Source organism: Haliaeetus albicilla, chromosome 10, assembly GCF_947461875.1.
Source record: "Haliaeetus albicilla chromosome 10, bHalAlb1.1, whole genome shotgun sequence".
Classification (NCBI taxonomy): Eukaryota; Metazoa; Chordata; class Aves; order Accipitriformes; family Accipitridae; genus Haliaeetus; species Haliaeetus albicilla.
The window spans coordinates 22,689,426-22,700,276 of NC_091492.1; the positions used below are offsets into that span (position 1 = coordinate 22,689,426).

General features: G+C 58.2%; 1 protein-coding gene across 1 annotated transcript in view; it reads right to left on the bottom strand.

Annotated features, from left to right (window-relative positions):
* Positions 1-9,868, bottom strand: part of CARMIL2 (capping protein regulator and myosin 1 linker 2) — a 24,961-nt gene extending 15,093 nt beyond the window's left edge. The window contains exons 1-18 of the mRNA XM_069793154.1: positions 9,829-9,868; positions 8,388-8,479; positions 8,207-8,257; positions 7,818-7,877; positions 6,392-6,513; positions 6,030-6,127; positions 5,338-5,408; positions 4,632-4,705; positions 3,594-3,669; positions 3,429-3,517; positions 2,972-3,066; positions 2,722-2,808; positions 2,389-2,498; positions 1,918-1,995; positions 1,487-1,563; positions 1,287-1,391; positions 962-1,031; positions 685-766 (exon numbers count right to left, since the gene is read on the bottom strand). Coding sequence (XP_069649255.1) covers positions 685-766; positions 962-1,031; positions 1,287-1,391; positions 1,487-1,563; positions 1,918-1,995; positions 2,389-2,498; positions 2,722-2,808; positions 2,972-3,066; positions 3,429-3,517; positions 3,594-3,669; positions 4,632-4,705; positions 5,338-5,408; positions 6,030-6,127; positions 6,392-6,513; positions 7,818-7,877; positions 8,207-8,257; positions 8,388-8,479; positions 9,829-9,868 — 1,477 coding nt within the window. The remainder of the gene's footprint in view (positions 1-684; positions 767-961; positions 1,032-1,286; positions 1,392-1,486; positions 1,564-1,917; positions 1,996-2,388; positions 2,499-2,721; positions 2,809-2,971; positions 3,067-3,428; positions 3,518-3,593; positions 3,670-4,631; positions 4,706-5,337; positions 5,409-6,029; positions 6,128-6,391; positions 6,514-7,817; positions 7,878-8,206; positions 8,258-8,387; positions 8,480-9,828) is intronic.
* Between the last annotated feature and the right edge of the window lie 983 nt (positions 9,869-10,851).

Consider the following 10,851-nt stretch of genomic DNA (forward strand, 5'->3'; position numbering starts at 1 on the left):
AGCGGTGGGAAGAGTTTCAGCCCAGGGAGACTTTTTCAATGTTTCAAACTCTGAGCTAGCAACACGAGACCACCTTGGATGCAGTGAGCTGAAGAGACTTGTACCAAGAAAGATGGGAAATGAGAATTTTTGGCAAGTTCCGAGGCAGGAGGGAAAGAAGAAGTCACCCCACACCCCATGCTGGAGATGCTGTCTCTGAATGAGAGGAGAGGCAAGGGCCACCACTGCTGCCCACCATGGGATGCAACACTGGAAGGTGATGGAAAAGGCCTGGCACACTGGGAAGGACATCAGCAGAGGGAGAAGAGCACAGGTAAGGACTGCCTGCCTTGGAAAAGGCAGAGGGGTGGTTGGTTTTGAGGTAAAAAGCCATAAAAGCCTGATGAGGTGGTAATTTCTCAGGCAGGAATCCACTGCTGGCTGTTGGGTGCCTTCACCCCCGTGAGACACAGCCTGTAGTGCTGCAGCTCCTGCTGCTGAAGGACTTTTACAGGTGACAAGTGCCGTTTAATGTTGCATCAGCCAGTGCAGTCAAGAGGCAGGCAAGTGCAGCAGCCCATCTCCCTGGGGACTCCTACAAGCTCATGAGGTGCTGGGGCTGAGCTGGCCTCTGCCAAACAGCCCGTGGTGGCTGGACCCTCAGATGGAGGACATCTTCTCCCAGGCGGGGAAAAAGCAACTTACCATTGTCAGACAAGTCCAGGTCGCTGATGGAGCTGGCGTCAGGGATGAGATCCTGGATGACTTGGGCCCCCGCTGATCTCAGCTTGGAAGAAACAGCAAGACATCAGTACAAGGGGAGGCGCCGAGCCCTGCAAATGAGATCCTGCCGTCGGGAAGGTTACCCCAGCCCCACAGCGGACAGGGCACAGACTTTCCCGCACAGAGAGCAAGCCCCCTCAACCACTGCAATGGGACCCCCTGGCTGCACTGATGGCACCCATGGGTGCTGGCCCCTTACCTCACAGTTGCTAAGATCCAGGTGCAGGTCACTGATGTGACTGTTGTCTGCCAGCCCTTGCAGCAACGCTCTGGAAAAGTCACCAAAGCCACCCGTCGGTGTGAGCAACAGGGGCACCAGCACCTGCCATGGGGTCCAACCCCACAGTGGTCCAGGCAGTGGAAGCAGGGTGCTGGAGAAGACATCCTTCCCAGAGCTCTGCTTCTCACAGCCCCATCCATCCTCACCACCCCTCTCAACATACAAAGCCCTGAGCGAGGTCCCCCCCCTGGACCATGCCTACCCCAAATCCATTCCCTTTGGTGGACTCACAGCCCCACCTCACCTTACAGCATCTGCTGGCAGCTTGGTACCTGCCAGGGAGACATGCCTGAGGGCACAGGCCTGGGTGAAAAACTCCTTGATGTCAGGGGAGATGGTTTTCACCCTCCTGAAAAGACAGGTACAACATGGCATCATCTGCCACCCAGCACCAGCCACTCCCCTGGGTACCGCACTCCCCTCCCCATCATCCCGGGGCCTTACTTGTGGGAGTACACATTTTTGGAGAGATCCAGATGGACGAGGCTGGCATGGCATCCATGGACGAGGGCTCCAAAGAGCTGCCAGGGTGGGGAGGTGAGCCATGTCGAGGAGGTGCTGTGGCCCCTCACACAGCCCAGGAATGGATGGGTGATGGTATGGGACGAGCTATGGGGGGGTGCTAAGGGGGTCTGCCCCATGCTGGGGCTCCCTTCTTCCTCCTGCTGAACCCCGAGTCCCCCAGCCCACCCACAGCAGTGGGCACAGAGTGGGACATCGCTGGGCTGGCTGCCCACTGCCCCACGCACACCCTGTCTCCGCAACCCCATGCCAGCCGCGATGGGGTGGCAGCACTCCCCAGCAGCGTGCCACTGTTTTGAGAGGGGGGCTGAGGGCAGGGGCTCCCTCTCAGGACCCCCTGTGCGAGTACTCACAGCATCCAAAGGGCAGTCTGTGCTGGCCAGGCTGAGGTGGGAGAGCGAGTGGCACTGGCGGAGGAGACTCTGCAGGTTCTGCAGGCAGAGAGGGCTCAGAGGCTTTGCCCAGGACCCTGACCTCCCCACCCAGCACCCTCCAGCCCAGAAATCCCAGCTCCTGCCTGCCTCCTCCCTTCCGCTGAGCACAGGGATGAATTCTGCCCAGAGGGACTCAGCCCCATGCCATTCGCTCCTGGGATATGTCCTTGCTCCAGGTGGTGTCTCCCACCCTCCTGCAAGGAGATGCAGTGGGATGTCCCCAGTGCATCCCCCAGCTGCTCCCGGGTAGGCAGGGAGGTGTCGGAGCTGTGAATTCCCCATCCCTAGGGTGCTGCAAGGCAGGGTGCAGATCCCAGGAGACTGAAGCCATCCAAACCACGCTGGGGACAGAGTCAGATGGGTGTCACCCATTGCAGCCCAGGCACTCACGCTGACGTCGTCCCCAGCCAGTGTGCCGGGGTTTCCAGAGAGGTCCAAGTGCCGCAGGGAGGATCCGATGGCTTCATTATCTGCCAGGGCCTTGCATAATATGCTCATCCCTGCTTGAGGAGAGGGGAGAGATGGATGCCCGTGGGTCCCCTGCACCAGGGAGAGCCATGGAGCAGAGGCAGGGGCACTTTCCTACAGCTGGGGCAGCAGGATATTGCATCCTTCAAGATGCCCTTTCCAGGGTGTCCCTGCAGCCCCTCCAACCACCCCTTTGGTGCCAGCTTGGCCCCGAGCGCTGCCGTGCACAGCCTCCCGATGGCACCCAGACAGTACCTTTGGCAGTGAGCATCGTCCTGGCCAAGCTGAGGCTCTGCAGCCCCTTGGGGCTCTTCTCCACATGCCGGCTGAAGGCAACAATCCCTGATCAAAGACCAGAGGGCCCTGAGAAGCTGTGCCAGCGCAGGCAGGTGTCCGTCCCACCCCGAGCTACAGTCCCCAGGGCAGGAGGCAGCTGCCAGTGGGATTTGGAGTTGAATATTGGTTTTCATGGGTGTAAACTCATCCCAGCCCAAAAGTTGGGTACCTCTGTCTTCCAGCTGGTTGCCAGCAAGGTTGATGGTGTGCAGAACAGAGTCGGGATGGTTGCTGAGTGCCTGGGCCATCCTCTGCGCAAAGTCACTGTGGGGAGAAGGGTCACACATCTGAGCAAGGTACGGCCTCCTCCGGGAGAGACAGCCACCAACCCCGTAGCCTTACAGGGATGTGCCACCAGCTGCTGCCAGCATGGCAGAGCTCACTCCATCTGAGGAGCCAGCAGGAGAAAGCAGAGCATCTCCAAGGGTAGGTGATGTTCACTGGCCTCCAGGCTCAGGGGGTCTCTGCTCTCAGTGAGCTTCATGCTGTTGAGGGGATGGGGCACCAACACCCCTCTGGCACATGGGTCCATGGACCACCCTGCTCCATGCACGTGAGGGGAGATCCACCAGGCTGCTAAGACCCTGCTCATTGCCATGCCAGGGCCGTGCAACGCCTTTGCTTACGCTTTCAACCCGCTGTTTTCCAGCACCAGCTCCTCCAACATCACCGATTTGCTGAGCATGTAGAGCAGCTGCTCTGAAATCTCCTGGTTCTGGCAGGGGAGAAGAAAGCCTTTCTGGAAAGCTGGCCACCTCTGGCACGCCCAGTGCCGCAGTGCCAGCACTCACCAGCCTGAAGTCCTTGCAGGAGAGCTTGGTGAACCACAGGTTGAAGGACAAGGCAGCGATACTCAGTGCCACGTCTCTGCAGGGTGACAGGAGAGTCAGGGGCCAGGCTGAGCCAAACCTGGTCCCAAATGGGTGACCCAACACACCCAATCCCGGGATGCCCCAAGACACTGAGCCCCAGGGTGCCCCAACACAGTGTTCAAGGGAGCAGGACAGTGGTCCATGAATTTAAAGCAATCCACAAACGCAGCTCAGCTTCCCCACATTATTCCCTCAAGGAAAATAAAATTAATCAAAATATTTGCATGCTTCTGTCAAAACCTCTGTTTTTTTCCTTTTTAACTCTGAGCTCTCGTGTAAAGAACAACACACATTTTGCTCAAGTGGAAACAAGTTTCTTTTTGATTTCTCGGTCCAAAGAGATCGCTAAAACTGTCTCCTTTTTGGCCAACTGAACACAGATCCTCTGTTCCCCAAAACACTCAGCCCAGAACTTTGACTCACTACGCCCCAGCCCAGCAGCTGCTTTCCCCCAGACCTCAGCCCTTGCTCTGTCTTTCTTGGGATGAAGACATGGCTGAGCCTCACGGGGACAACTTGGGGCACAGACTGAGCTCATGGCCCCACTATAAGGTTATAACAGATATTTGGGGTGCTGGTAGGGAGCAGTGCCAAGTTTCAGGGAGGCGAGCAGCACCGGCTGCTTTGCATAGGGAAACACCTGACAGCCACGAGCTGCAAGAAGCCGCCGTGACGTTCAGTTTCCACCTCTGTAAGCAGCTCGCAGGCTTATTTAAGTGTTAAAAATGAACATGGGAGGCTGCCCGGCCTCTAAGGGCCATCACCCCATGGGATGGGGCTCATTGTGTTTGGTGCAGGGGAGCATCAGCCTGTAGATGTGGCGTCCTTGGAGTGTGGAAAGTGAAAAAAGCTTCTAACACAAGTGAAGGAGTGTGTTAGGCCACTCCTGATGGGGAGGATGAGGGTGAATGCTGGTGTGGCACAGGGCACCGTAGGCAGCACAGCTGGGGGACTCACCGGCTCTCCAGATGGCTGAAGTCCAGCAGGTTGAACTCCCGGCAGTCCTGGCTGTGGTAGATGTTGTCCACGTCCTGCCCAGATGGATGAACACATGGATCACGCTCAGCACCTGGTCCTGGGGAGGGCTCAGGTGCCCAGTACTGCTGGAGGGAGCTGAGCCCTCAGGGACCCTCCTTGCCTAAACCCTTAGCCTAAAACCTCCCCCTGGTGCTCTGGCTGGCAAGACACATGTCCCAGATCGGTGGAATGGCTTGGTGGGTCTTGGACCACTTCTGCAGGGAATGGCCAGAAGAAGGCAACGCACCCCCAGGCTGGTGGGAATGAGGGTGTGGGGAGAGGTGGGCTGGAGTCAGTGTCCCAGAGGAAGAGGGGGACAGCCAGTCCTGCTGTGGCTGGGTCCCAGCGGGGTTCCCCTCTACTAGGGACACCCAGCAAGGTCCCAGATTTCCAGGGGCTCTTCTTATGTGATGGTCTGGGAAACAACCTGGTCCAAGGCATCTCAACCCCAACCTGCACTTTGATTCCACCCCACCAAGGAGCAGGGGGCACTCAAGACAGGCAAAACTGTGGTTCCCAGCTCTGGGATGTCCCTGGGGTATCCCTGGGATTCTCCCAGCCCCAGCAGCCCTGTGAGCATCCTGCTTCCCTGCCTGTCAAGTGACACACTGCAACTGCCTCTTCTCCATGGGACAGACCAGCTTACCCACTGGATTTCCTCACGGAAGGCAAAGCCATTGTAATCACATAAAGCAGCGTAGGTCTCTGAAAACCCCCCTGCAAAGAGAAGGCAGTCTTGGTGGCAGACCTTCCCAGAAGAACACAGAGGAGACCTTTGGAGAGAGGAGGAAGCAGGAGAAGGATGGCAGGGGCTCAAAAGGGATGGTGAGGGCTTTCCCTTCCTTCCTTAAAGGGGCCAAGGCATCCTGCGTGGTCTAGTGCCAGCCCAAAAAGTGACTGCGCAACTCAGAGGGCTGTGGCTTGCTTTGCTTGGTCTATGTAGACATCAGGCAAGGTGCATTGCTATGATGATAACAGAGGTATCCTACTCCAAACCAGGCTACAGGAAAAAGCTCCTGGCTCTGCAGCAATGCTGTATGAGGTGGGTAGAAGCATCCACAGCTGCATGTCCTCATGTGTGGACACTGAGCATCTTTGTCCCACAGCTGTCCTGCTCCTTTCTGGGGAACTACATCCCATGCTCCTGCCCCATGGGCTGGTGGAGAGGAGACCCCACGAGCAGGGCTCCTTCTGACCTAAGTCACCATGGGTGCCCTGCCAGCAGAGGAGGGGGGCTGTCAGCAGAGCTAGTGTTGATGGATGCTGGGCTGTGATGGTCCCCAGGGTGCTCCAACCCTCCTGGTCCTGCCTGGGGGAGGTGGGGGGGGGGAGTCTTACCACAGGGCCCAGGGCTGCTCTGCAGCATTTCCTCCAGCGAGTCTGTGATCCGCTGGATCCTCTCATACAGGTTAGGGGGGGAGTTCTTGAGCAGTGTCCTGGGGAAAGACCAGAGGGGTGTGTGGCTGTGGGCTGGAAGAAGAGCATCCCCACAACTTTATGCTTAGCTATAACCCTTGTATGTAGGGTGGCCAGAAATATTCTTCCGGATGCAACTGGGGAGAAGGGTCTGGCCTCCATCAGTGTTGTTTTCCCCTGTTAAAAGGTGCTGTTGTGAACCCATCCCATATTTGGGGCTTTTCTGAGCAAAGAGGTTGCTCTGATACCTATACAACCACCCCTGAGGAGCAGAAGACCCTTACCCAGGGGATGAATCTGGAAAGACCTTCTTAAGTGACATGGTGACATGGATGACAACTTGCTCCAAATCATCAAAGGACATGAACCGGAAGGCGTAAGAAGCTACATCCGTTTCTATGACAACCTGCAGGGTCCAAAGGATGGGAGATGCCTGAGTGAGCTGGCAGCACACAGCATCCCCAAGCCCCCAGACACAACGGTGACAGCCATCAGCTCCTTGCTGCAAACACCCAGCTGCTGCTTATAAACCCAGTCAGAGCACTGTGAGCACAGGGAAGGCTGCAAGCACCAGGAATTGAGGACAAAATACATTAAAGAGATCGTAATGTGCCAGAATAAGGCATAAACCTCCCCAAAATTCAAGCTAAGCTAATGCAAAAGCAGCCCAAAAGCAGTGGGGGTGAGAATAGCCTTGACTCTGCCTGCAGCAGCCGCAGCTGGAGGACGGAGGTTTCCTCCCTGAATTTATCTAATCAGGTTTTGAAGCTTTTTTATCTTTCGGTTCCTACCAGAAAAAAAATCCCATGGCAACACGCTCCCTGATTTAATTACACACTGATTGAGGCGTGGGAGTGAGATGACAATTATCTGCTTGGCAGCACGCGAGGACAGCGCTTCTGCCGGTGCCCGGGGCTGTGGGAGACAGCGGGGCCCGGCCCTGCCTGCACTCTGCCTGCAGATTAATAACCCCTGGGCTTTCCATATCACAGTCAGATGTCTCACCACCCCCCACCGTGGGGTTTCAACCCCCAGCACCCCTCGCTTTCTGCCCAGCTCCTCTTTATTTCTGTCCCGGAGCTCAGCCACGCAGCCTGCTGAGCAGCAGAAACCCTGTTTAGAGGCTGGGGCTGTCGTCACTGATGATGCTTTAACCAGCAAAAGACAAGACAAGAGGTTAATGAGGACTGCAGCCCTGTTTCGGCCAACACATCGAAGCCAGGGTTCCTCTCCTCCACGGTTCCCACCCACCGCATCTGCCCTACGTGCACGCCTCTAAGAGGATTAACAGGGTTTAAAACACCCTCCTGCTAAATTTGGCTTTGCCTCGGTAAGCCAGCAGCCATTTGTCACCTTGTCCCTGCAGAGCGGGAGGTGCCACGGCCAGGTGCTGTCGGTGGCTGCCAGCAGGGAAGAGGCGCAGGCACCCACGCTGGCCCCCAGCACCCCTGGGTGCCTCCCTGCACCTCCAGCCCTGAGGGCAATACCCTGGATGAGGCCATAAGAGAATTTCTTTAGAGGTGGCAAAGGGATAAATACCCTGCGGAGCTCTCACAGATCATCACTGGTGACCCTCAATGTGCAACGGGGGGCCAGGACGCCCCCAGACCCCATGGTGGGCTCTGGGCCAGGGTTTGCCATGGGAGGAGGTGGGCACAAGGTGGGGTGGGTGCCCAGGCTGGGTTTGCCCCCGGTGTTGGTGCCACTCACCAAGCTGGGCTCTCGCACTGTCATGTCCCTCACCTCCAGGAAGCTGAAGCTGCTGTGAACCTGTGGGTGAGAGGAGCAGGATCAGCCCCAGCACTGATGGAGAAGGGGGACCCAAGGGTAACCACCAGCTCCCACCCTTCTCCATGCCCTGGGCAGTGACTGGCCATGCCCCCCAGCCTTCACCAGCCCCCTGATGCAAACACCCTCCCCTTCACCCCATCCTCCTCCTCCTGCTCCTGGGGGCTTTCCAGACCCAGTGGCCCAGGTGACCCACAGGCCACCCACCCCGGTCCCCCACAGGCCACCCACCCCGGTGCCCCAGGCAGCTGAGCGATGCTCTCCCAGGAGCCACAGAGCTCTACCATGGCACAGGGTCCCCCAACACTTACCCTCACTGGCAGCATCACCGGCAGCACATAGGCTCGCCAGGCTGTCAGCACCTAGGCAGGGGACATTGGTGTGACGAGGGACTGCAGTGACAGGGGAGCCACCCCCGTCTCCCACTGCAGCCATGAAACAGCTGCCTGGGGAAACTGGGAAAGCAGGAACCAGGCCAGATTCTGCACGTACCAAGATATAGTCATCATACTTGGATTTCACCTGCAGCTGGACACTCATCACCAGAAGGACCTTCTTTGTCCCCAGGAAGGCGGTGATGCCCTCTGAAAAAAACCAATGTCCCCATGAAGCGAGGTGGCTGAAGCCACCCCTGGTCCTCTCCCGCACTCCCTGCTGCCCTTGGGGACACCGTCCCCTCCATTCCCATCTGAATCAACTCCTCTCCATCTACACCTGACGGTCAGACCCTGGTTGCTCTCTCAGCTAAGCCACGTGCTTCTTCACCAGCTTTGGATCTTGTTTGCTGCTCAGGTGAAAAACCCACCTCCCCATTGGCTTCTGCAGCCCAGGCTGCAGCCTTGACCAAGCACAGGGCTTTGGGGTCACTGGTTTACGCTGCACATGCTGCCTTGCTCACTGGGAGCTGGCACTGAGCAACAATAGGGTCTTGGTTTCCCTTTCTTCCTTCCCACATTTACTACTGGGGAGCAACTCAGCACCCAAGTTCTGCTTGCCCATGGTGCAGCCAAGGATGTATTCTACTTTTGCATTTTTTGGGGAACTCTCCCGGCTATGACCTGCATGGGTGGTCGTGTGTGCCAGTCTCCCTGCACTGGCAAACCAGTCGCTCCCATAGTAGCTGCAGACCAGAGTGAGCATTGCTCCTGCCTGCTGCCTCCTGCCTTGAGCATCACCTCCCCACACTGCCTCCCCATCTCTCCTGATTTACACCTCTCGCTCAGAGGAGTGGAACAAGAACCACAACTGCCCATCACCATGCAAAACAAGCCAGGTTTTTGCAACACCACCGCTCACTCTGGCCCTTGCTGAGGCTGCCAAGAGCCCCGCAGGTCCAGTGACTTGAGCCACACGTCCCCAGGGACCCATCCTGGTAGAGCCAGGACCTGGGGCTGTGGAGATGCAGTGACCCAGCTCCTTCCCACTCCACTGCAAGCCTTGGTGGGGCTTGTGAGGCTGCAGGACCCCGAGACCTCTGCGGCCTTTTGCTTCTTCAATCAAATGAGGGAAGGCTGGGAGCAGCGGTACTTCACGCATCCCCCGCGCTGCTGAGGAGCCAGGGCAGGGCTGCAGGCCATGCTTCCCTGGGGAGCTGCCAGGGACCCCCAGCTGGCTGGGGGACCCCAAGCCCATGGGAGCAAGCAGCACCAGGCTGCACCTACAAACCGGGTAGCAGGAGCCTTGTCCTTCAGGATCCAGCCTGTTCTCTGGGGGTGCTTTTGGCCTGAGCAGCATCCACAAGCATGGGAGCTTTGGGAGTGAGAGCAGCCCTCACGCCCCACGCCCTGCTTGGAACCCCCCTGAATCGCAGCTGCTGCCGACGAGGAACCGAAAAGCGGCTCTGCCAACCCCGGCACGGCAAACCGGGGCCGAGCAGGCCCCGTACTGGCGCTTTCCATGTGGCATTGGTGCCCTGGCAGCGGGCGATGCTTACCTTGCAGGTCAGCAGGGATCCCTCCAGGGGACGCAGCCATGGTTGGGACCAGGGGTCACCCACCCGGGGATGCAGGCATCAGGACAGCATCCCTGGGCACCGCGGGAAAGGCACCCTGCTAGGAGGAAGCGCTGAGGTTACCAACCAGCAGTGCCGCTGCCTCAGCACCTCCTCCCCCTCCCGGCACTCGGTGCCTCTTCCTGCCCCGTCAGGCGAGATTTACCGCCTGAGCAAGAGAAGCGAAATGAAAGCGACGGCGCCCGCGGCCCGCTGGCCCCGCTGGGAGGAGAGGGCATCCCTGCCCAGCTCTTCCCCTCCCGCCTGGCTTCACCCGGGTGAGCAGGACACCCACTGGTGCCTCCCATCCAAGAGCAGCAGCATCTCCCCATGACTCCAGCGTTCAAGGGTTGAGGGTCTGTGACCTCTCCCTGTCCTGCAGCCCACTGAGGTGGTTCAGAGGGATGTATTTCTGCCTGAAGATTGCCGGTGAGCATGAAAAGGGCAGCTCTATCCTTCCCAGCACTGCAAGGTCAGCCCAGCCCCATCACCTTGCACTGGGCATCTGCAAAGTGAGTTAATGGGGATGGGTGCTGGTGCCCACTGCAAGGTGTTTCTCCAGAGGATGGGTGCTGGTATCCACTGTAGGGTGCTTCTCCAGAGGTGGCGTGCTCGTGCTCACTGCATCAGGGCTGCTCCAGAGCAGACATGCCGCTCCAGGCATCATGCCAAAATGACAAAACTGCTGCCCCAAAGCAAGGACGAGGCAGAGGCCAGGTAGCCTCCTTGGAGCCACACGAGTGAGCACTCAACCACTCTGCTCCCCAGGGAAGGCTCTGGACCAGACAGACAAAAAGCCAGAAGTGCTCCAGGATGGAGCAGAAAGCTGTTCTGTGCCCCGTGCAGTGCTGCAGGACTTCTCTGGACCCAATATTTCTCAGTGTTGGCTTGGCTGGCCCTACCAGAGACTGAGAAGGTGCTGAGTAAGCCAGCAGAGCTGCTCTCAGCCAGCAGCCTGGGTCCCAA